Consider the following 25909-nt stretch of genomic DNA (forward strand, 5'->3'; position numbering starts at 1 on the left):
GCACAGCGAATTCGGTCTTCCTTGTTCGAGCAAGGCTTCTTCTAAGAAGAATTTTTCCTCTTTCTTCTTCATCCTCTTCTGCCTGCCCTTGCTCTTTCTTTACCTGAGGCAGCGCAGCCACTTGGGCAGCATGGCTGCGCATCTCAAATAATCTCAAATGGAGCCACTACTATCACCGGGAAATACCATCATGTTCTCAGCTCCGTACGACGGTGTCGGTGAACTCCTCGCGTCCAGGGATGCCCTACTTGCAGAACTGAAACTGCTGGAGCTCAGATCTTCGTAACTGGCCACCGACTGGCTACCACCTGAAAAAAATACAGAACATTCATTGACGAGGTCGGCGGAGAGCGGATTCCTCGTGCACGAAACTCGTAGCGCTTCTAAGGGAGAATCATGCTGCGCGCAATAAAGATACTTATATTAGTCAGTCATTGGCTTACGTCATTGGCCTTAAGGACAAATCTCGATTTTTGTAAAATAATGACTGATTGTTTTGTATTCAATGTGCCAATCTCTCTCAATCTTGGGAGGTGTATATTAATTCTTATTAAGTCAAATTAATAAAAGATAAGACAATTGAAATAAATTGCATCAAAGGAAAAGGAAGAAATAATTAAATCAAGATTCGAAAACCGAATATCATTTATTAGTAGCCAAACTCTCAAGTCGGTTTATCTCGTCGCCTACCGAATGTTAATAAATTTTTCCTTGAGACCGATGACATATACATATATATATATACATATATATGTTATTAATATCCTTTATTAAAGCCAGAACTTTAACTAAGTTAAAAATTTTCTTGATCTGTATTCACGATAGTGGCACTAAACACACAATTGCCTGATATTAATTAATTAATAGGAATATAATCAATTAATAGAAAAATCAAAGGCGAGAATATCTTAACTTAATATACAGACGTATCTGATAATCTAATTATAATTTGAAACTTTCTATTGCATGGACGTAACGTTATAGATATCTATATATTACAGAATATGTTTCTATGATAGTGTTACACAGCTGTTAACATTTTTTGTGTCGATATATCTTATATATTTATATCTATAACACGAAATTCGAAATAAATATCTTAGATGAATATAATAAGATGAATATAGTAAACCAATAGTATTTCCTAAGTAACGTTTATCAACAGGAATAAGCGATTCTCATCCATGTCATTCAATTCAGAGCTTAACAAATGTTATCAAGGTCATGACTTTGAGAAACATTCAAGAGGTTTTAATCATCAGTCGCGGATATCTCGGATAATGTTACTGTCGGTACTGTAACTTTCAAACTTCATAACTCGAAAGGTACTTAATGAAAATGAACTTTATTATAGTGTTTTGAGAAGCTCTTGACACCGACTATTACATTCTGGAATAAAAAAATAGGGTGTTCTATTTTAAAAAATCGATGTGACCTTGACATGATCTGGGCGACACCGATCAAGATCAAACCGATTAGATCAGTAAATAGATTATTTTAAACTCTACAACTTTTGTGTAAAACATTTTTCTCAAAAATGCTTTGCTTTCAAAATATTTCACCGGTCTAGGACTTTTTCTTCACTCCGTATATCATTATTAAGTGTAATTATAATATAATACAAACTTTCCTTATATACGCGCTATTACATCTTGTCTGCATCGGAGTGCCTCAAGAACTTTCAGAACATTTTTAAAAAGTCAAACTCAACGAAAAATTATGCGAATACAGATCTACAAATATATTATATATTATAAGTTGTAATTAAAAGGACGAGAAACTTTTCAAAGAAAATAGCATACGTATGCGGTATAGCTGTATACTTTTATTTTTGTTTCGTCATTTTTGTTTTTTTTTCTCTTATGTATTAGCAACCACTCGTGAAGCGTCTCTTCCGCGAGTTAACATCTCGATGTCTCGCGTGTGCCGGACATAATTTCGTTTTGTTTTCGTCTTTGTTTTTTTTTTGTACATTTGTCATTACAGTTATTAATGTTGTTAGTGCATTTTACAATACTTTTTGACGTATTTCCGCCACAATCGATTTTACACCGTGAAAGAAAACAGCGTCACGCTATATTCGCTTCCTCTCTTCTCGTTCTCATGGACGATTCTCCATCGATTATTAATTAATTAATTAACTAATTGAGATCGTATCGAGTATGCGCAATCAACATTGCCCGATTTAAAACGGGAGAAAGTAATGTCGCCAATTTTGGTCTTAGCTGCTATTTGAATATCGTAGAAATTTTCGAATATAAATTCGAGATTCTCGAATTTTGAATTAATATCCAAAGTTCCTCAGAGTGTTCCCTATATTTAGCCGAGTCACTATAAATATATCAAGAACATATTTGCGAGAACATATTAGAATTCGCTTTTTTCTTTGGGGAAGAAGAATGCCGCGATCTCTTTCGAGAGATCATAACGAATAGACTCTTAGATTATAGATCTCTAATTAGCGTGTCATTTATCGACGAATAAAATTAAGAATGAATCATATGTCTAACTTATTGTTAGGCGGTTTGATTTTTCAAAAGCACTTCGATTGCGTTACTCTTTTTCGTCAAATGCAATATGTATTAAGCATGCGACGATTACATTTAAATTGCTCTTGCAGTTCATACAGGAGTCAGTCGTCATTAATCAATTGCGAATAAATAGAGCGTGGCTAAAAGTTATACAGCGATTCGTAAAGAAAATAATACCGACAATGAGCACTGTTGTACATTGAGAAAATACTGCTCAGACTAATTAAACGGACTAATATAACACAGATTATATTATTTGAGTTTTAACGAAAAACTCATTTTTTTCGCATTAATATTTATTTCTCTCGATTCTTACTCGTCCGAGCGTCATCTTTTCTCAATGCACATTCAAAGAAGTAATAGGCTGATCGACCGTAAACTTACACCGAGTAAATTAAATTATGCGACAGGCTTGTTCGAACTTTGGCATTGTACATCACACAGCGAACGTCGTACATATTTTTACACTTCGCGGCCACTGTCAGAATCATTTACGAGAATGAGATAAAGAGCTAACGAACACGCGAGACTGACAAAAATTCTTTCAACATCAAGCACGCTGCTAAAACGAATCTACAAGCTAAAGCTTATTAGAGAGAAGTTGAGTCTCCGCATCCTAAGTCATGAATAAATACGAAAGTAACTGCCGAGAGTTCACAACGGCATTACATTTGCGTTATATCGACAAAGGCAGTCACTGTACAATACATTCGAATTTTTCCACGATTATTGCCTTCCTTGTAACGTACAGTGGCAGAAAATTCATATCGTCGATCTTAAATTCATTTAACAAAGAAAAAAACATTCGATGTTCGACAGAAAAAGAACTTCACTCAAAAGTTACAAGCGATTTATTACAAGCGATCAGTTTTTATCGTTCAATTCGTAAATTTTAGTTTTTAGTTAAATACTTCATATTTGATATTGTATTGATTCGGCTTACAATTAGAAAAGCTTATGGTTTACATCCCAAGAAATATAGTTGAAATGAGATATACATACATACATATACATCCAAATAATGAATAATAATAATGATCAGAAAGATTCAAGATGTAGTGGACAAATACAGTTATTCGTTCTATTTGCAACATAGCCGAACAATCAAGGAACGTTTATTACCTTGTCTTACAGAAAAATAATTTTTCAATTATTGTTAATAAAGAGATGTACACTGAAAGAAAAGATTGGTTGCTGCAGCAAATTAGATAGTAAAATATGGCACAGCATTTTTAATTGGTTGCAGCAGCCAATCGAAATCCTATACTGACATTGCGGATAGGCTAACGCAACCAAAAATTGGCTGCTGCAGCAAATTAAAAATGCTATGCCATATTTTACCATCTAATTTGCTGCAGCAGTCAATCTTTTTTTTTCAGTGTACAATTTGGCCGTTTTGTTTTGACTCATACACAAAACTCCAAATGCAGATGACTGAACAAACAAAATTATTTATTTTGTTATTTTCAAATGAGGCGCTCAATGCTTTCTTTTATGATTAATCTCTTTAAGATCGACGACTGATTTTTCATTGTGACTTTTATTCTTTGTGTTTGTCGCTGGTTAGTAGATTGTCTTATAGTAAAGCTATATCGAGGAATACTGTGTTATTTAATAACCACTGTACATACAGATCAAAACTTATCTAAAAAGTTTATTGCGAAATTTGATGTATCGCGACAGATGATATATCGGCCAGTTTTGTTTTATATTTCTTTTTTTTTTTTTTATAGAAGAATACCTCTGTGTGAAGAAATACCGGTTAATCTTATGTCTATTCAGGTAAATACACAGGTATAAGTTATAACTCGCTATACACAGAAAAAGAAAACAGAATTGCTTAAAATTATAAATTCGGCGCCCAAGTGTTCCTGTCCATTAATCATTAATCTTCCATACCGGACCATTTTAGGCCCGGTTGCATCGACGCCGCATTAATCGGCATTAATCCGAGCTAATTTTTTGTCTACAAGTAGGATTAATAATTTAGGAAAGGACAATCGCAAATCGCTAATCCAGGAGCTCGTTTAATGATCTCAATGCAACGTGGTTTAAATATCTCTAGCACAATTCTATAAATTAGTACATATACATATCTACGGTATTACAATAAGTATAGTATCTACACAAAGATTGGCTCTGAAAAACAATATGATACTCTGTTTCAAGAGAAGTCAAAATACTATCAAGAACTCGAAAGTGATTTATACAAAGTGTGCATTGTAATTTAGACGTTATCGGTAATTATTACTTTGAAATTTTTTTTCGCCCGCGCTGTGCTGAAACGGTTAAAAATGAAAAACACGTAATACTCAAATTGCGGTGACAATGGAGCGATGAATATTCCCTTCGTTCTCTCGCCGAGCGTTGCAAATTCGCTAATAAGAGTATAAAGGGGACTAAAATATTCTTCGAGAGCTTAATACAAAGTATCTACTTGTGACCGATTTTGTTCGGCATCTCTCTTCACGCATCATACATATCCACGCATCACATACATTCCTTGTTAACATATATTGCAAGCAGTGATTTGTTATTAAATCATAAATCGTAGATCTGTTTTATTTCTCTTTTTCTTTTCTTTTGCGTAAAACATACCTGCATGTAACGATATAGAATAATAATTGCGACAAAGATTAAATGAGGGATGAGTGGATCAGCGTATTATGATTAAGCTGTACGTATGTATAAAATATCTAATACCATTTGAATCGAGATCAACTACAAACTGAGGGACATCACAGTTCTAAAGAATTTTTTCATGAAATTTCACGTAAAACAATACGGAAAATATACATAGTGAACCAACGTTGTGTGCTCATCGTGTAAACTGAAAAGTGGCTTTGAAAAAATTGAACAAGAATATAATGGTTGGAAAGTAACGCGTTACTTGTAACGCCGTTTACTTTGTTGATCGTTACCTTGTTATAATAACAATTTAGTAATGAAATTGTGAATTTTTTATGATGATAATGCTAACATCAGAGTTAGAAAAGTCAATCCTTACTTGTAATGGATTGAAAAAGTTATTCGTTACTGAAAAAAATAACTCCTAATTTGTAACGCGTTACTTTTTAGTAACGAATAATGTTACTTATTATAATTATAACTTTTTCAGTTAACGCATAATAGTGACAAGTTACTTTTCAAAGTGACTTTTCTGACCTTAGTACAACCTTAGCGTTTAGTTAATCAGCGTTACCGTCATAAAAAATTGCAACATCGTCATCAAATTGTTTACTATAATAAGTAGCGACAAAGTAACTGGAAAGTAACATTTGCCAATCCTGACAATATTTAGGTCAATATATATGCGGTTAAACGAATATTAGATCAAAAGCGCTGCTCATGCGCGCAGAGGTCACCTGGGACTTAATAGATTAATACAGTTATTGAATTATCAAAATTATTTTCAATTTAAATTGCTGTTAGCTAACGCCAATAATATTTTTTTCCCGTGAATGCACTATCGTTCAGAAATACGGTATTCTCCGTACAATCCATACAATCCATCACTGGTTAGTATTACATGGCACAGATCCAGTTACCGCTGGTTAAAATGTATTTCTTTCCCCTTTCTTTTTCTAATTCACGAGGCGATTATATAACACATCGTAAACTATCCTGCACTTTGTACTTATAACATATACTTATTTGTTATAATAGCGGAACAGTCGATTTTTTTATCGGGGATTTGTCTCCTGAAAGAAACTTATGTTATTTCAATGCTGATAATTAGTTGGACGATAATGAGGCTTGTGAATGCCTCTCGCGTGATTCACCTTTTACACTCCCCAGTCTCAATTAAAATTGATGATAGTTGATCTCTTAATCAATGAAAGATTCGCCTCTTTCAACATACTTTTCCTACTTAAATTTTTCAGTTTATTGTATTTGTAATCGTTTTTTTTTTTTCGATACTCTATTGCACACCTGCCTGTTTCTCTTTTTTTTATCGCTAATTACGATATACAAAAAATGTAATTATATGTATCTACACACACGCTTACACACTTTTTTTATGCGTCACCTTCGGCAATGTTAAACACGTTTTACATACTTTTTCATATTTTCCTCCCCGTTTTCTATTTTGCGTGTAATAGAAAGAACCTCGAAATTTTTACACATCAAGCACACGCCTGTATAAGCCACTTCGGCGTTTCGAAAATGCGAAGGAATAAGAAGAGAGAGAAAAGGACTTACAGCGAATACAATTGGACACGCTAGTATGCACTGATGCATATTAAAGCTGTTGTATACTGATTTAACCTGACAAAGAGTAGGCAAGAACTTGAAAATCAGTTTTTAATTAACAAAAATTCTGTGAATTCCATGAAGGATATTAATGAGGCAAAGTATTATGAGTGCATGGCCCCTTGTTTTCTAATATAAAAATTTTATATATTTATTCAAAATCAGTTACTAACTCGTATCACTCATTTACAAACAAGGGAAGTTATTTTTACAAAACGTCTGAAAACTTTTGATGAGTAAATGGTGTATCAAACGATATTTTCAATTTTCGATACCAAACGGGAATAGGAATTCAGAACGGAAGTCGATTTTTTAATAGAACATGGTACTTTTTATTTGCAAATTCGATTTCTACGCGGAAAAACATAAAACTTTTATATTAAAAGAAGTCAACAAAAACTAGAAAAACAGCTTTCATTAATTTAATCCGAGTAAATTTAAAAAAAAAAAAAGATTATCGCGTTTGATTTTGAACCGAGAACTAACAAGTCAAAAGTTACGAGATGGATGTTTTATTTATTCTACTAGCATATCCACGACGGCTAATTTACAACAGTTATAAAATACCTCTTTATATGGTATACAATCTGATTTTGAATAACTTTATTAATTTTTTATTAGAAAACAAGAAGTCATACATTTATAATGTTTTGCCTAATTAGAAAGCATCCTTCAAGCTGTTCACAATTTTTTTTCTAATTGAAAGCTGTTTCTTTAATTTTTGTCTACTGCTTTTAGTAAAAAGCTTCATGCTTTTTTCACGTAGAAACAGAATCTGCGATAAAAAGTATTATGTTCGGCAAATATAACGATGGAGGGAACTCGCCTCGATGATCTTGACCTTAATATATATTGTCAAAGTCATGACCCTGAGTGACCTCAGGTCATGACAACAGGTGACAACAGGTTTTAGCTGTCGTTCGCTATTCGTTAATACTGTTATTATTCGTTAATACTGTTACACTTTTTGTTTTTGGATTATATTTCTTTAACAAAAATAAAAAATAAAACTTTGAACACATAAATACAAACTAGAAAATGTCTTCTATAGATAATATATAATTAATTTTTATAATGTACTGTTTTTATAATACTGTTTCGAATTTTGCAATAATTAACTTATTCGTAAGATAAAAATAATAATAAAATAAACCCCAAAATTGACATAGTAAGTAGTAATGCCACATATTCCCAAATAACAAAATATTTGCACGCCAGCATAATACATGCACTTGTGCAGTAAATCTTGTCACTACGATGTTCAGCTAACTCCGTACCTGACAAGTATACTGACAGCACATCGTGATCTGCGCGCTGTGCGAACATTGTACTTGTAAAAAGCCAGTAATCAATCCTAAAATTTTGACTGTATGTCGTGACTAGTGACAGTACCATGCAAATATCATTTGCTTTATTGGCAGAAAATAGCACAGTAACAGAATAGTGCTTGCATGATGTGCTGAGCATAGCATGCACTAACGTGCTGATACGTTTAGTTATCGGGGTTTTTATTATTTTTCTTTACAGATGTCATCTGTACAAAATATCTAGAAGTTAATGTATATGAGCATTTCTAGAATCTTATGACTTCAATGTAAAACATTTTTTGTTTCAATGTTTTTTTTGTTGATTTATACTGGATATGCCGAATATCCAGCAACTATCGGATCACTTTTTTATAATACGTGCGATTCAGACTATCTAGCCTATCCAGCTATCCAATCAGATTGTAAAAATGTCATTTTTCACAATCCGGATAGTTACATTAAAATTAAAAAAAAAATGAGTAATAAAACTTATACTGCGTAAGGTACAGTGATAAAAATATATAATTTAAGTTATTAAGAGGATATGTTCGAAAAAAAAATAAAAATTGCAGATATTTTCAGAAAAGAAAGCCATTGAATTATTGAGAGCGTACTATTCGATGATGATGTCATTCTCTCAAAATACTTCAACTTTATATCTATTAAAATAATTATACTTTTAAAAACCAAACATATTTTTCTTCTTAAAAGTTCATGATTTTTTCTTTCTAAAATGATAGTTTGGTTTTTTAGTTTTTTTTCGCAAAGATATGGTTTTTAAAACAAATATTCTTTTTCAAATTTTTTTTACAAAATTCTCATTTACGTTTTTTGGATATAACTTTTGATGTTGTTACCAAAATTTCTTTTCGCTTACAGATTTGAATTCTATACAATTTGATATTTTGTTAAAAAAAAATTAATTTTTTTTAGCAGGGAAGAGAATTAATATTCTGTTACTTTTCCGTTACTTTTTATAATAACAATTTGATAATGACACTGCAATTTTTTATGAGGTTAATATTTACAATAGGGAACTCATCTTCGATGACCTTGACCTTGACATATGTTGTCAAGGTCGTGACCCTGAGTGACCTCTAACAGATTTTAGTTGGTGCTTGTTACTTGTTAATAAGTTATTAATAAAAAAAGTTTACTGCTTAACGAGGCGAAACGAAGTCTATAATTGTACAATACTATTTCACATGAGTTTTCGACTTCCACGCGAAGTGATGTCCACCCCACAATTTATATACATATTCGCTTACCTATACATATATCACTAAACTTTAACTCTTTACGAGATCGTAGAAGTTCCACTACCATCTATTGCACATGCGTAGTATAGCTTAGAAAAGGACTAAGATATCACTTGGAACGCTGTCTCTTGGATCACTCTTAATAAAGATGGCATAGAGCCACGCTCATTCCAGTATTATTATATTTCAGTGGCTCAAACATATAAAAAAATTGTTTTATATAGCTCAAAATGTAAAAAAAATAAACTAGTACTTTTACATAAAAAAACTTAATATTTTGATCTTTTTCTCTTTTAATACATCCTTCGCCTTAATAAATTCTTAAAATTCATTTTGTAATTCATTTTAAACATCCATATATGCAAGATGTTTATAAAAAATTAAGACTCAGAAAGAAAAATATTACAATAATTAAGCATATAAGCAACTCTTCAATTGGAATTTGTGAATAATTTAAATCTGAAGATAAATTGCAGATAATACCTCATTAAAAAATAAAGCAAAGAGAATAAAATGTTAAATAATAAAATATGATACGCGATGATTTGTTAATAATGAATTTTTCTACAAGATATTGATATACGATTTTCATTTGACATGATATATACTAACAAATTGCGCTAACATTAATGGTATGAATTCTAAACGTAGGTTGTATCAAGCAATGTAGTAAATTGTTTCAATAATAAATTTAATCGGTTAACAATATGATTGCGCCAAATTACTTTACATGATTTCTTACATTTTCGTAACTAATACAACGTACGTTACATGAATTAAATAAACTAATAATTTTGCAAAAAAAATAAGCAAATCAATGGAAAAATTAACAAAAGAACGTAATAATCTTACAAAGTCAGCTACTCAAAATAACAAAAGTTGAGTTTTCCTCGTAGACAGCGTGTAATTTTTCTGGGTAAAGAAACAAGAAAGTATATAAAATTTAGAAAAACAGAAAAATTATAAGAGAAAGACGAAAAGAGTAAGAAAAGGGGAGAAGAGAGGGGGAGGGAGAGAGAGAGAGAGAGAGAGAGAGAGAGAATGAAATTTAGTTAGACTAAAGACAAGTTTTGAAATGGCCGAAGTGTCCGGAATTATATCCATTATTTAGATTATTTATAAGAAAAATATTGACTCTTTATCCTTCACATCATCAACGTCGCCGTTTTTGTGATGCTCGCACTGCGTTGCCTAAATTTCCCAATTCTGAACACAGTTTCAAACAGAGTACCTTTTTCAATATCTAGCTGTGTCTAAACGTGGGTAAAGCAATACTTTTGTAAACGTTTGAACAGACGTGGTTTGTGTAAAGATGAACGGGTTCGAGAATGTAGAACACATCGTCTTAAAGAATTACAGTGAAAATGGATCTCTTATGTTCTCTCTTTTCTGTCCTATCACTACTATCGTTATTGTTATTATGTCAATAATTTATCAGGAAATACTGAACTACGTATAAATGATCAATGATATACAGTCCTTTTTTTAAAATGTCCTCGAAAACAAATAAGCGTTACAAAAGTGCACGAAGACAATATGTACAGCTAAATAAACAATTAAAGTATTTATAATCGTTTCAGATTATAGTCATTCCAAATTGTATGTGTGTATGTGTTTTGTGTGTACAGAGTATTATGATTAAAAACCTTTTCAACTTGATAATAAAATTCCCCTGTGTATACTACCGTCGCTCGACGAGAAATATAATCCGTAGGCAGTAAACGAAAGCTGGATGAATTTAAAAAAGATGTTTGTACTCCAACGAATATATGGCCTATTGTATACCGGATGATCATCGTCGTTTGAGAATAGGGCTAGTTAGAAGATCAATCCCGTAAATGAACACCTAATGGCCAAAAACGCTCATCACGCGTCGTTAATTGCACTAAATAATTATGTTACCGATAATGGGCAAACATAGATACACGCAATTTGTTTGCACCACGTACAATCCAAGCTCCATCACCGCTTTACGATCTAAGGCAGTCAAATTGAAATTGCTACACGATTGTATCTCAGATGGCGAAACGCGATCCTGTTCTGGGAGTTCTTTCGTTAGTTCTATTACGCCCCAATTAGAATTAGCGTCAAAGCGTCTAATAACGTCCTAATATCGGCTAGAACACAACCTTGCCCGCTATTTCGCCCGAACACAATATCCGTTCGCGCGTATATTTTTGATATCAATTACTAATTGAAACGAGAATAGGGCCACACGAAACGCGATTTTGAAATATATTCACATATATATGGCGCGACACGCTTTCGATTTCACTTACAAGTCTTCTGTTGGATGATTGCAATAGTCTCAAACATTAATTTTCGTGTCAGGAACGAATTCTTGGAAATCGATAGCGTATTACACGAAGTAAAGATGGGCTTTATCAGCATTATAACGCCGTTCGACGCTACCCGATGCGAAATAGCTCTTCAAGATCGCGCACGGAACGCTCGGACTTCGATGTGATCTTATTCCGTTACGTATGAACGCTAATCTACTCCTGTCACTTGCATTAGGAGTATGTAAAGAGCAAGGCTGGCCCTAGGCACGTCCATGCAGCAATCCTCTACTCATCTGCGTTTTTTCCTCTTAGATCTGTTGCTCGCCTTTTTGGCGGCGATTGAGTGCTCGCCAGGCGCCTCGCGGTCCGCTTCGTTCCGTTTTTCGGCGTACCCACGATCGCATTCCAGGGACATCTTCGAAAAAGCCGTATCGTACCGTTCGGACGTCCCGGTAGTGCTGTCGTTGTCACCGATCCCTACCTGCTGCCGCTGCATCGGTTGAAGCTGCAAAGAAGATTCTCTTTGCGATTCTCTCCTCTCGGTTGCCACGTTACCTCGACGTGTCTCGTTGACGACGGATCGTACTTCCGAGGCGAAAAGAGGACTGCCTTCCGTCGCTTTGTTATCCCCCTTGTCTCGACAGATCTTGGTTCGCGCTATAGAGGTCGTAACGCGCGCGATATTCTTGTCCACGCAAGGTTCTTCGTCTATAGGTGCGTGAAAGTCTACGAGGATACTCTTCTTCGCCGTTATCGTCGCCATCACGTCGATGTCATCCTTCTCATCGAAAAGAAACTCCTTCTCCTCCTGTTCTTCTTTTTCAGTTTTGTATGCTCGTTGTCGCGTACTCTGATGTTCACACATCACGCGTTCCACAGGTTCCACAGGTTCGAGGAACGTAGGATTGTCTCTGCCACAGAATTCCGCTTCCTCCAGCTTCTTCGCGTGTTCGTCGGCCTCTAGTTTCTCCTCCACCTCTATCAACGGCTCGAGATCCGTTTCTTTGCGGGTTTCCTGCGAATCCGAGGAAGGAGAGATGCTTTTCTTGACGATAGAGCTCCAGGATATCTCTGCTAAAGGTAGAGCTTTTGAGTCCTGATCCTTGGAGCAGAGCTCCACAAACGATTCTTCCCGCACGGCTTCCTGCACGGCCTCCTGCAGTTCCGCCATTTTCACATTAGAGGAACAGAATGAAGGCAAAAGGACAGAGATAGAGAGCTCCGTCGAGCTGTTCTCTTGTGACTGGCCGTCTGACTGCGACTTCTTGCTCTTGCGAGATTTCCGAGTGCGCGCCCCGGCAATGACAGGTAGAATCTTGCACTCTGGCGTCGTATCGGAATTCTGCATCGCGTCGATGTCGATAATTTCAACGATGTCGCTATCGGTAGTCTGAGAAGCCCGCTTGGCAGGTAGCAGCGAAGATGAGAAATTTATCATCTTTGAGCCCCGATTTTTAGCCCTTCTTGTGGGGCTTGGATACGGTCCCTCCGGCTTATCTTTAAAATAATCAGTGGAACTGCGTTTATCGCTCTCCTCCGACCTCGACCAGACCTCCTCCAGTGGATTATATATTACAGTGACCTCTGCGGCCTCTGCCTTGTTTTTCTCAATCACCATGATATCCTTTCGTCTCTTGCCAGACTTAGACTTCGCTCCTTGCTGCTCCACTGACGTCATTTCCTGGGTCGCCTGCAGAGATTCTTTCTGCGACAATCTCGCCACCGCGTCAAGTTCCAACTCATGGACTTCCGAGAGTTGAACGTGCTCCAGATCATCATCAGAGGACAACGTGTGCCTACTATGCCTTCTACGCGAATTGTTATTGCTCGCCTTTGTCAAGGACGTCGTTGTACCGGCATCGCCTGAATTTGTGGATTCAAAACCGAGGTCGACGTTGTGTATATACTCCAGATCATCGTCCGAAATCGTGCTCTTGCTGCTTTTCCGTCGCGTCACAGGAGAAGAAAATTGCGCGATCGTGTTGACGGTCACACCTGAATCTTTGCACCTACCATTATCCGCGTCAGCCTTCATCCGCATTTGCATCACCTCAGACTCGTGGATGTGCTCGATGTCGTCGTCGGATTGAGTGGACGTCAAAGCGACGTCTTTGCCAAGATTGCATGGCTCTACCATGTGATACTCAATGGAACTGAAATCATCCAGCGGAGGTGGATCCAACGATGGCAACTCATTATCATTATCATACTCATTGTAATGATCAAATAGCAATCTCACATTTTTTTCCACATCCAAGACGGGTTTTACAGGATTTTCTCTCTTCACAATTACGTCAGCAATCGATTCCATTGGCTCGGACAAGTCAATATACCTATCAGAAGATACCTCTCTTGTGCGTTTAATTTCTCTATTTTTGAGCATAACTCGATTCTTATCGGTGAATTCCTCTAGAGAACCATGACTCTTCCATTCATTATTTTTGCGTATCATCTCATATTTGTTTCTCGCTACTTTGATATCTCTTGCGTTCTCGACTCTCTTCTTATCAGTGTCAGTTTCCTCTTTCCTCACATCAACACTCATCGTCGAATCCATGCGTCGCGCGTCCTCGATGATGACATTATCATCGTCCTCTTTAACAATGTATTTTTCCGCACGCGTCATCCGCTGTTCAATTGGGCGTTTCTGTGTGGTACCGGAACTTGAGATTCTTTCGGAATCAACGACGGCTCTTCTCGCGACAGGTCTCTTGACTGTTTCATCTAAGTTCGGCTGCCATATCTCGATATTTCTATCGCTTCGCATCGTTTTGTTCTCCATTAGCGTAACGCTATCATCGTCGTAGCTGACGACGTACTTGGCTTTGGCGAGATGCCTCTCGTGAGCCTCGCTACGATAGTCCTCAGTACGACTATCGGTAGATCTTCCCTTGCTGCACCATAACGCGGTCTCTTTCGCCTGTGTCATAGGGCTGCTCGGAATCTCACCTGGTTGGGCACACAGACTGAGACTCGTCGGCACCTCGCAGAACGCCTCCTCCTTTTCGTAGTCGATTGATGTTGTTGTCGTCGTCGTGGCCGCCATCTCCGCGCATAGAGCACGACGCTCCTGTAGCTCGCATATGTTTTCATCAGGCACGCTGTTGATCGCCGGCTCGCTTGCCGAGCGCATCTCCGCGCAGATCTCTGTGAGCTTGCGATTCAGCGCCCGGCTGTCCGACTCATCTGGGAGATCAACCGCACCGAGCGAGGCCGGACCCTCCTCGGCGCACACGCTTCTAGGTGCGTGCATCTCCTCCGCGGCGGAGTCGTACTCCTGTATGGAGCTAATAGCGTCCCCATCCTCGTCGGCCGACACGGTAATCACGGTGCCGGTGTGAGGGTTGACGACTTTAGTTACCGGCTGACCCACCCTCTCAAATACCGTACGCCTCCCTAGTAACAGAAAAGCCGTAGGCAGGTATCAATATTACGAGTCGTTGCTCACGCGTGTCTTTTACACATACACTCTCTCTCTCTCTCTCTCTCTCTCTCTCTCTCTCTCTCTCTCTCGCTCTCCCCCTCTCTCTCTTTCTCTTAAGTTTCTCTCTTCCTTTTTTCTTATTTTGCAGTGATAATTATAGCTTGCGCGCATACTCGGGATTATATCTTATATGAATACGATTTCGCTCTGTTAACGAATAAACAAAAAATCACAGTAAAATTCGTCAAAATTTAAAGAAAGTGTATATAACGCTAGTGAGTTTTGCACTGAAAGAAAAGATTAGCTGAATATGGCATAGCATTTTTAATTGATTGGAGCAGTCAATTAAAAATGCTATACCATATTTTACCATCTATTAATTTGTTGCAGCAACCCCCCAATCTTTTTTTTCAGTGTGGTATAACTATAGGAATCGGTGCTTGGATAAATAAAATTTCGAGAGTCTCACGAAAAGGAATAGTCTAATTCTTTCGTTTTTTTTTTAAATACATTCCGCATTTGCGTACACCGCACGCGTGTCAATTATGCGTGGGTCAAGTCAAGACAAACTTAAGAGAAACACATGTGTTTGTAAAAAAAGTTTCATTCTAAGCTATACATAAAGCTAGAAGCTCGAGCAAAATGTGATGGATCTATATGGTTAGTACAAAACGGTACATAATACCATTTGTTGGAAGTTTTATTTTCTCCAAAGATACAAAGAGCAGACGTCAACAAAATATCTTACTGTTAGTGCTCGAACATATAATACAGTTACGAGAACAAAATGGAGATACCTGCCTCTGGCCAGTTCTGTGTCACGCAAACTTATAATACTAATGATCTCATCATTAAACATATCACAGAGATAGGAAAGATCTGCTTACGAATAACGTTTTTTTCTCTATTTGGAATACGCTTTCAGGTTCGATATCAATATATCATGATAGCGTCGTCACAAAACGCTACCAAGCATAATTATTTTTCTTACTCTCTTTTTTAGAAAATTTTGTTTATCTTTTCTCAATATTTCTAATAAAAAGCGGTAAATCGAAATATGTGCACAAATGTCATGGCAAGTTCGCGAATTATACACCCTGTAAACTTCGCAAATTTAAATCCGTATATTTGGGAAATATTAAATATGTCTAGCGATGTGCGACGCTTGAGTGGAGGAAACGGTAACGAGATGATAAATGTTATTAATGTAAAATATAATCTAATTAACGTTTTATGGTGCAATATTATTCATATTTGATCAAATTTGGAATTAATTTCATAAATAAATTATTGAAGCATAACTGACAGTGATTTTATAACGATACAAATAAGGATTTTATTTATTTTATTTCAATGTATCAATTTTTTTTACGTTTGGTGTTACTATAATGATTATTTTCGGTTTCTACAAAGCAAAATACTATACATGTATAAAATGTTATTAGGCACCAAGATCTAGCCAAAACCGTCTCTACTTATTCATTTGTATATTATATAATTATGTATAATACAAAACGCGGAATTTCATCATGCAAACATGTGGATAATACGGTCCGAGTACCTGAGTACCCGGGTATTACTCGCGTGTCTCGAGGAGTGATATCCGGGTACCATAGTACCTACTTACACTATGACTAATCATCTTTAGGATTCCCTTAATGCTGATTCTACAATGAGTCGATAGTCCTAAGTCTTATCAGTAAATCGGTGAAATTGGTCATCAACCAACTTGTACGATTAAGACTACCGATTTTCTTAAGACTGGCCAAATTCGATTTTATTCCTTCCCATTAGTTGAGCTAAACGATTCGCTGTACAACTAACAAGTTGTGGACGCGAAAAATCATAATCACCTATTTAGATTAAAACTGACCGGAATTCTACAATGAGTCGGCAACTTCTTCTTCTTCTTTTGTTTTTGGCTCCAGGCCTCCGGGTAATAAAAGGAGGTCAATAAATCGTATGTGTGTAAGTAGCATTTAATCAGTAAAACAGTAATTCCGTCGGAATTTGGCCGTCACGCCAACATCCCTTAAATTATTGCGAAAATGGCAAAATGATACAGGATTTTTCGACTCGGTTTAGTTCCACTCTGCCTATTCAGCGTTGCGTCAATAATTATCAGACTGTATTTCCAAGATTTATATATATAAATATGTACATATAAATGTTTGCGTATATAATATGTATGATTCGGGAAATCGTATATGTATATTCACAATGTAAAAAATTGTATTTGTTTGATGAAAATATTTTACAATCGTCAAAAGAACAAATACAATGATTATACAGTATGGGGCGTTCTCCAACAAGGAAATATAAGGTTAATATTACATCCGTTTTTTGTGGTAGGACAAACTTTTCAAGCCCGTTAATTGGCTACAGGACAAAGAGGTTCTTGGATTTTTCTGTCCCACAGCCAATTAACACGCTTAAAAAATTTGACGTACGACAAATGTAATATCAGTCTAACACAATGAATCATTACATCTTTGTTGTTTGCCAAAAACAAGGATGAAATGATTCACTGTGTCACACTGTGTTCTTGTTAGAAAACGTACGTGGTAATGTAGAATGCAGGCAAAGTAGGTAACAATGAACATAAAAACATAAAATACCGTTAATATCTTTTCCACATTATTCCTCTACAATGACAAAAAATAACATAAAAGATAATTCTTTACTCTTTATTAAAGAGATAAAAATTGTACAAAAGTTGTAGTATTGTACAAAATCATTGGGCAAATATATGAAATATAAATAATTTGCACAAATTACACAGAATATGTCGTTTTAATGATATTACGACTAAGTGGACCTGCATTCATAGGTGCCTTCAACTAAAATATAAAACTTTGTTGCATAATTGCGTACTTACCTGGAGCACGATGCGATGCAATTGATATTTCGAGCATAGCTTCCGCAAGATCCTCTCTCAGTTGACTCTCGCAGCTACCAACGGCCACGTTCTCGCTGTCTAGAGGATCACCATAAGCCTCCATGAATCTTGGCGATTGCTCATAACTGCCTGAAAATATAATAAATCTTATCTTCTTATAAATATAATCAATTTAACAAAACTATTTACATATTTATACAGATAACACTAGTTTACAATAAAAAAAATTACTTCGAATCCGAGTCAACTTGGTGTTGACCCTTTTTACAAAAAAAAAAAAAATAAGTGCATAAATACCATTTTTGCATATTTAAATCTCAATTATTTCAGAAATCTAACGTGCTAGTAAAATTTAACTTGCGGCACCGTTTTCAGAATCCAAAAATTTATAAGAAACACCTTATCTAATTCAAAGTAATTAAAAAAACTATTTTTTTTTAAAATAGTGTAATTATTGCACACTCACTTCCTGATCCATCGATGACAACTGGCATTAACGGTCTAGACGCCGCATGAGGCATATTAACGGGCTTCGATCTCGCTGGACGCGACCCAGTAATTCCAATCTCGACTGCCTCCGCTTCGACCAGATTGACAGCAACACTAGAAACGATTAATTTTCGTTTTCGATCAGTGAGATCATGATTATAATTGACAAAAATTGAAAAACCAACCCGCTAGGTGCATTGTAAGTCTTAAAAACGAATTGTGGTCCCATCCACAATCGTCTGTGTGGTCCAGCATGGGTTACGATCTCCACTTGACTCAACCAACGATCCTCGATCGTGTCAAATTCCTGATTGTTCTTTGGTGCGAACGAAATGCTAAGTAATGGGTTCGACAGAGATAACGGTGGGACAAGATCTGACGAATTAGGGGACCTACAAAGTGGCCACTGGCCCTTTGCTTCGACCTCCAATTCAATCGTGGTGTCGTCGCAAACTTTTTCCTTTGGCACACCTAAAATAAATAAAAGCAAACATTAGATGACACGCAAAAAAAGAATTTTAGATAATATAAATCATCTGATTTCTCTTTTATAAAAAAATATATAAAGTGTATTCTCTCTTTAATATACCAGCAGCTGGTTTAGGATCCAAGTCATATTGTATCATGTTTCCGTGACATGCCATGATGAAAAGAGAATCGACTGCTCTTTTGACAACCTTGCTACTGGATTCCCTTTGCGCATACATCCAAGCTCTTGGAGGAGCGAAACACGCGCAGATCTTCAACGGTAAAGTCCCATTATCGTCAGAATGTAATCGTTGTCTTTGTTGTGGTCTGTAATAAAATTTATGGTATCTTTTAATTACACCTTTATTGTTAGTTCACCGTGAAACTTTAGTTTTCTACAAAACAGTAATTACCTCGGTTGTGTGGAGCTGTTGATTTGATTTAGAGAAGATGGTTGTCGAATTTGTGACAAAGGATGTAATATCGTTGGATGAGGATACGGAGGAAGTCGAGGATTGGAATATGGATATACAGATAAAGGTAGTTCGGTATGAGACACAGGAGAGTGGGATCGGGTACCATCGTCCGTCAAGCCTGCACTTTTATGGAATCTTGATAGTCTATTGACGACATTGGGTGTGGAATGTGTCCTGACGCCAACAGGACCTCCGTAAGGTGCAACAGGAAAAACGTGCGTTGTACCTCTCACGGTTGAAATAGCGGCCCAACGTGTATCGCTCGAAAATACCATGTCCTGATACAATAAAAATACTGTAAATACCAAGAAATAGAAGTAACTCCTTGTAACGCCGTTACCATTACAACTCTTTTTGGTAAAGGACTGGTAACTGCGTTACCTTTTTCTTTTGGTAACTGTAACGAATTTTATAGTTACTTTTATGGTTACTTTTTATATTTTGAAAATGTGGATATTTTCCAAATGGTACTTTATTCTAATCCAAACGTTTCGACTCCTCTATGGGCCGTCATCAGTGAACATTTTACGAGTTACTTTTGAGAATCAGCGACTAATAATGGTAACCACAATTACTTTTTTGACTCGGTAACAAATAACAGTAACTAGTTACTTTTGAAAAATAACTTTCCATTCCCTGATAAATAATTTTATATAAGCTCAAAGAACTTTTTCTGTATATAAATATATGTATCTTAAATTTTGATAGATATTTTAATATAATTTCGATTAGTTCATTATTTTTTACTTTTTACAAATTGTATGAAATGTCTTATACCTATATCATGTCAAACATAATGCTTTAAATTAAGAAGCGCCATAACGGTCAGAACGTTAAGATGTTGAACTATTGTAAGTTCATTTAAATGAATTAATTTCAGAAATTATAATTGCGTGCCGATATGGTTGTCGGACTTTCAACGCAATCAAATCTGAAAATATTATAATCCCCCCAAATTTCCCAACTTAAAAACTGTAATAAACTATAATGCTAAGGTCTCGGTGGTCTAAAGGCTTAGGACGCTCGCACGGAATGCAAGAGATCCGGGTTCGACTCCTGGCCGAGGCATTATTTTTCGCAATAAGTTTATTAGTTTTTAAGTTGGGAAATTTGGGAGGATTATAATATTTTCAGATTTGATTGCGTTGAAAGTCCGACAACCATATCGGCACGCAATTATAATTTCTGAAATTAATTCATTTAAATGAATTTACAATAGTTCAACATCTTAACGTTCTGACCGTTATGGCGCTTCTTAATTTAAAGCATTATGTTTAACATTAGCGGTTTTTCAATCTTATTATTGTTTATATCATGTCAATAATAATATAATTTAACTGCAGTATGTAAGATAAACAGTAAAAATGTTAGGAATATACCTGTACTTTAGCGGTAGTATCGCCACGATGTAAAATATACAAATGATGCACCGCCGCTAGTGTTGATCCGCCAGGATGCGGCTGGATTCTGAATATGTGGAAGTCATGTCCTCTCTTGTCCGCTGTCATCAATAACGCGCCGGTTAAGTCGAAAGTCATGGCAACGATCGCGTCGCTGTGAGCAGTAAAATGAGCAATTACAGCATCCGCATTAGTGTCATCCAACTCTTTCTCGTCTTTCGCGATCTGAAGATCCAATATTGTAACGACACCTGGTTGCGTTACGTCATTGCCCGCGTTATTGATAGCCATCGGCGACACTGAATTCCCCGTGAGACTCGACGCTACGGTTTCCCCTAATCCGCGAAGACCTTTCCCTAGCGATTTCGCTGCATATAAAACCGTCGCTGTATAACTCTGAACGCCTTCCCCTTCGCAACCACCGCTGCTTCTTCTTGCGGGTATTAATTTTTTCTCGCTGCAAATAAAAAGTGATTAGCCCATATCTAATAAAACGTATAACGTTACCTATGTAAAGTATTAAAATTAGTTAGAAAAAGCAAGATAAAATGTGAATTAAATTCTATACCTATAAGCGAGCCATCGCGTTCCTAAAGCGATGGGATTTGGATTCGGGCCAGGACTGGCATAGCAAGTCGTGATTGTTATGTTATTTTGCAATGTTCTAGCATCGAAGACCGCAATTTTTTCTAATAACGTTATAACCACGGATCGCCTGTTCGCCAACACGTCGCAGACAGAATGCTTGAATCCTACGCTGTGTATTGACTCGCCGGTTTTCAAGGAGATGAAATTAACGTCGCAAAATTTTGGTCCCGGAAGAGTTGAATCCGGCTCAGAGCAGACCGCTACCATCGGCCGTTTCGCTTCAAATTCATCGACATGTTCGTCGTCAGTCTTTGGATTTGGTAGAATTCGAAGAATACGAACCACGCCTTGTCGCCATGATAGGATCTCCGTTGCCTCTCCCGTTGCTGCTATCAGCCATACCTGCGTTTACAAAAATCAGTAACTGTTACAGTTGAATAAGAACTTAAATCCGATGAAAGAAGCGGATATGCTAAACATCAATAAATAAAAAAAATGTATTTCGTTCCAACGTAAATAACATTTACCTGAACGCCAACCGCGTATCCTAATACCAATAACAACGGTGGTGTACTGGAACCTTCTGTATTGTAATCAGGATATAAAGCAGGGTCATTTATGTCCGCGTATTCAAACCGCGCCCATGATATGGTTTCCTTATTATCAGAATTGGATACTCCGGCATATCCCTGTGAATAATTTTACAAATATAGTACACTTGGAGATACTTGGATCATAATATTGAGATAATTTTAATTAACTTATATATACCTGTGGTACTATATCATTTATGATCCCAGCAACACTATCAATAATTGATCGATCTACTATGGGCTGAGGTGAAACGATTTGAGCTCCTTTATGCACGCCTCGCCTTGGTGATTCCGCAGACATTTTTTATTGCCAAATTAGAGGTTTATTTATCTATAAAAATGGTAAAATCTTGAGTAGAATGTAGAAGCTTTATCTTTTCAATTTATGTATTAAAAGCTTGTATATCATATTTATAAAATATACAAGTTGTTAATGCATACAAAACGATAGTAAAAGATAGTATTTATATATAAATTAAATATTTATTTATTTTCGATTGTAGCTGGTTTGCACCAACCTGGATTGGAGTAATGCTCTACTATTGCTTGACGTTACATGATCTACCAATAGCAAAGCATACAACAATACATTCAATCCAGGTTTGTGCAAACCCACTATAGTTGTCGAAAACGCTATTAGAGATTCTAAACTTAACACAATAAACACTTATAATATCTCGTTGATGATTCCACTTTTAAAAAACGAGAAATTTGCGTGTGAAAGACAATTATATCGAGATATATAAAACTTGCAATTAAAAATCTTATCTCAATATTCTATCGACAACTTGAAAACAATCAAATAATCCTACAGAATTTACAAAAGCTGTATTGATACATAAAGAAAAGGCTTGGTATCGCGCGTTCGCAACATCGATAAGCAAGGACAAAGGAGACAAAGGACTCCTGCAAAAATACGCGTCTCTCTATCGCAAACGGAGCAATCCGACGACGGTAAAAGAATGCTCTGAATATGACATAGGACATAAAACCTGGCCTTCCCGTCCTGACGCACTTACCAGTAGGAGAGAGCGAGGAGAGAGATTATTCGCGTGACGAGACGACGGGCGTGAAGCGCGCCGTTCGCATAATCGTTGCGCGGAGGACAAAGAACCCAAAGTGCACCGTTCGTATTCACTCGACAATTTCGCGGACATTACTTGATTACTGTACGTCGCGACGCCGTCGTCGCGCGATCGTCGTCGTTAAAATTCGTAACGTTCGACGAAGCGCCGTCATCGTCGACGACGTCGTCGTCGTTACGCGATGCATTATTCAACAAGCTCAACACGTACGAAAAGTAGGAAAGCGTATCGGCCTGTCCGATCCGTAATAGTGGTGGTACGACGTGTTGACGACGGCTGACGGAACGGGACGGAGCGGGAAGGAAAGGGGGAGTCTATTTTGTCAGCCGTGTAGAGTGAAAAGGGGGGGAGGGAAACGTTGCGTTGCACAACGCAGCGCACAGCTGTGCGCGAATTGCACGTTCAGGGACAATCAACGGGAAGGTAGGGCGATCGCGACCGAACGGCGCGTTCGTTGCGTCGCCTCTGTAAACAAGACCGTAGGTCTCTTATTTAAAATCCCCGAAAATGTTTGCACTTAAAATAGGACAAATGTATATTCGGGCATTTAAAAGGATAGAAATCGAAGATGCCGAGTGCAAAAAGTGCAAGCGAACGGAACCTCGCGAACCACCGCGAACATAGAGAAACCAAATTGAAAAACAAACACGGACGGACTGATTCGGACGCGCGAATATGACGTACTCCGAGCCGTTTACGCAACCACATTAAAAAAGCGACGGATCGCACGGAGATACGGAAGGGGCGGGGGATGGAGAGGCAATCATCGAAGGAACAAAGGGAAGGCCTCGCTTATCGCGGCCGTGACTTTATCGTTGCATTCGCGCAGAGTAGATCACTATAGAACGACGGGAACACCAAATATCAGCGATCGATATCGGGGAATACAACATAACACTTACTTCATAAAACTTGATCGTATTTTTCCATTATCGAAGGAAGAGAGAGAGAGACAGTCCACTACTGCACTTCGCGCGCGCGTCACCGCCGCCGTTGTCCTCCTGTCTACTGCGTCATTCTACTTCCCGCGAACAACTGACAGCCAGCGAACGATAGTAATAATTGACAATGACTACAATGTCACGTAATCGCGCAGACGGAACGGGTGCTCTCCCCGTAGCGTAGGATAATTTTCCTCTGTCCCTCCGCGGGAAAGTAGGAGCCACGAGCAGCAGCAGCAGCAGCAGCAGCAGCAGCATGACGGAACGATATACCTCCGTCGTAGCTCTGCGCACGGGCGTCGGGCGATTTCACAACCGCGCGCCGAGACTTCGCTCTCCTCCCTCGACTCGCGTCCTTTCCTCTCGCTGCTGGCACGGCGAGCACCGTGAAGCGACTACGACACGTACACGCGCGTCCGTGCCCGTCCTCCTCGCACGCACGCACACGTAGACAATGGAGGAGTGAAGGAGAAAGAGGAAGGGAGAAAGACTCGGTGCTCACGGTTTCTCGGAAACAGAAACGGATGAGACGCGCGGATTAGGCGTATATATATACGCTTCGTTGAGCCGTTACTACGGTCTGTTCCATATCAGAGGAACGAAAACAATAATCAGCTGATTCGACAGGTAGGTCTACTCCGTGGGGTAGAGAGGCGGGAGACGGCGACCGATCGAGGTAAATCGGAGCGAAACTCGAGCGTCACGAGTAGGCGGAATAGGAATATGCGATTTTTACCGATTTATTTAAAAATCAGTTATTTTTTGCTAATATTTTTGAAGGCCGATGTATCGATATTTGGGTTTTTTTTTTTTTCTTTAGTGAATATCGTGACATTCGTAGCTACGTTCCGGTATTCACTGCCAGCAGTACCAATACTGAAAATCTATAACATATGTTACACGCACTATAGGTTTTCAACACTGGTAGTGGTGCAGAACGTGGCCCGAAAGTATGCTACGCCATCTACAGCGATTACAATCTCAAATTTAAAACAAAAATAGTTAAAATTTAAATTTCTTTCCGTAGACTTCTTCGAACTGTCTAAAGGTCATCGCACGTACAAAAATTTTAGTCGGAATCGTAAGGTCGCAAGCAAATCGACCAATCACAATCAAAATTAAGCTCTCACGTTTTTAAACGCTCGATTGCTCGACTGTGATTGGCCGATTTGCTTACGGCCTTACGATTACGACTAAGGCTGCGTTTCATTATTCACTGTCAGTACTGGCAGCATTGCACATGCCATTCCAAAATATATCGCAGTAAACTCAATATACTTTTGCGTTTATATGACGTCATAAATTTTTGCGTCACTTCCTATTTCTATTGCTGCGACTGGCGAGGTCGCAGGTAATCGCAGTAAAAAGATGGCGAAATTCAACGAAATGGGAAATCAGGAAAAAATTTGTTTTTTAGATGTCGAAACGAATGTCAAAAAGTTATGACACACACACATATTAATGAATAAAGTAGATGCAGAAAAAGCACGCAAAGATATGAATATAATTAATAATTCCAAATTTTATCAAAATTTAAAAAATTATCTATTTCTACACAGTCCTACCAAGTACTACTAAATCCGTTTCATTATGCAACGTTGTAACGTCATAAAAGTATTAGTAATTTCAAAACGCTTCTGCAGTACTACTTTATGACGTCATATTGTCAGTACTGACAGTGAATAACGAAACGCAGCCATTGTCGGTAGCGTTTGACGTCATAAAGTATACTCGCGCTACTAACACTCTTGCCTCCGAGGTAGTGCATGGGTAGCGTTAGCGTTTGTGAGTTTCATGAACGCTAGTAGTAGTGAAGGTAGTGAATCGTTCCCGCCATTTTCATGTTGTCGAGGTTATTTTTCTTTGCATTTTGCAGTTCACTTTTTGACTTCTTCGCTTTTGTATTGAGCCTC

The 25909-nt window shown here is 37.4% G+C and overlaps 2 protein-coding genes across 5 annotated transcripts in view; one reads left to right on the plus strand and one right to left on the minus strand.

Moving 5' to 3' along the window:
- Nucleotides 1–272: 272 nt before the first annotated feature.
- On the minus strand, nucleotides 273–24259 carry LOC108721964 (uncharacterized). Of its 3 annotated transcripts, XR_001936594.1 has the most exons (12): nucleotides 23958–24259; nucleotides 22149–22301; nucleotides 21905–22066; nucleotides 21358–21779; nucleotides 20769–21246; nucleotides 19327–19667; nucleotides 19035–19240; nucleotides 18631–18916; nucleotides 18423–18559; nucleotides 17936–18085; nucleotides 11631–15029; nucleotides 273–308 (listed from the first exon to the last, which is right to left on the minus strand). XR_001936594.1 is itself a non-coding variant. In XM_018446813.1 (11 exons), the coding sequence occupies exons 2-11, from the start codon at nucleotides 22269–22271 to the stop codon at nucleotides 11923–11925; spliced, it is 5412 nt and encodes a 1803-aa protein (XP_018302315.1). In that variant the 5' UTR covers nucleotides 22272–22301; nucleotides 23958–24259; the 3' UTR covers nucleotides 10361–11922. The 3 variants fall into 3 exon arrangements, 2 of the variants coding, with proteins under 2 accessions (XP_018302315.1, XP_018302316.1); XM_018446813.1 differs by lacking the exon at nucleotides 273–308 and having other exon boundaries at nucleotides 10361–15029; XM_018446814.1 differs by lacking the exons at nucleotides 273–308; nucleotides 23958–24259 and adding an exon at nucleotides 22990–23326 and having other exon boundaries at nucleotides 10361–15029.
- Nucleotides 24260–24319: 60 nt separating this feature from the next.
- Nucleotides 24320–25909, plus strand: part of Ids (iduronate 2-sulfatase) — a 9625-nt gene continuing 8035 nt past the window's right edge. The window contains exon 1 of one of the 2 annotated variants that reach the window (XM_018446815.1): nucleotides 24320–24623. The gene's annotated coding sequence lies outside the window, so the exon portion shown is untranslated. The remainder of the gene's footprint in view (nucleotides 24624–25909) is intronic. The other variant, XM_018446816.1, reaches the window with a different exon arrangement.

Source organism: Mycetomoellerius zeteki, unplaced genomic scaffold (genome assembly GCF_001594055.1).
Source record: "Mycetomoellerius zeteki isolate Tzet28-1 unplaced genomic scaffold, Tzet1.0 scaffold189, whole genome shotgun sequence".
Taxonomy (NCBI): Eukaryota; Metazoa; Arthropoda; class Insecta; order Hymenoptera; family Formicidae; genus Mycetomoellerius; species Mycetomoellerius zeteki.

Coding starts and splice junctions, on each gene's coding strand:
- LOC108721964 (XM_018446813.1), bottom strand. CDS start 22,271: ATGTCTGCGGAATCACCAAGGCGAGGCGTGCATAAAGGAGCTCAAATC. Junction 22,067..22,148: donor TAAATGATATAGTACCACAG/GTATATATAAGT, acceptor AATTATTCACAG/GGATATGCCGGAGTATCCAA. Junction 15,030..17,935: donor TGCATCGCATCGTGCTCCAG/GTAAGTACGCAA, acceptor TTCTGTTACTAG/GGAGGCGTACGGTATTTGAG.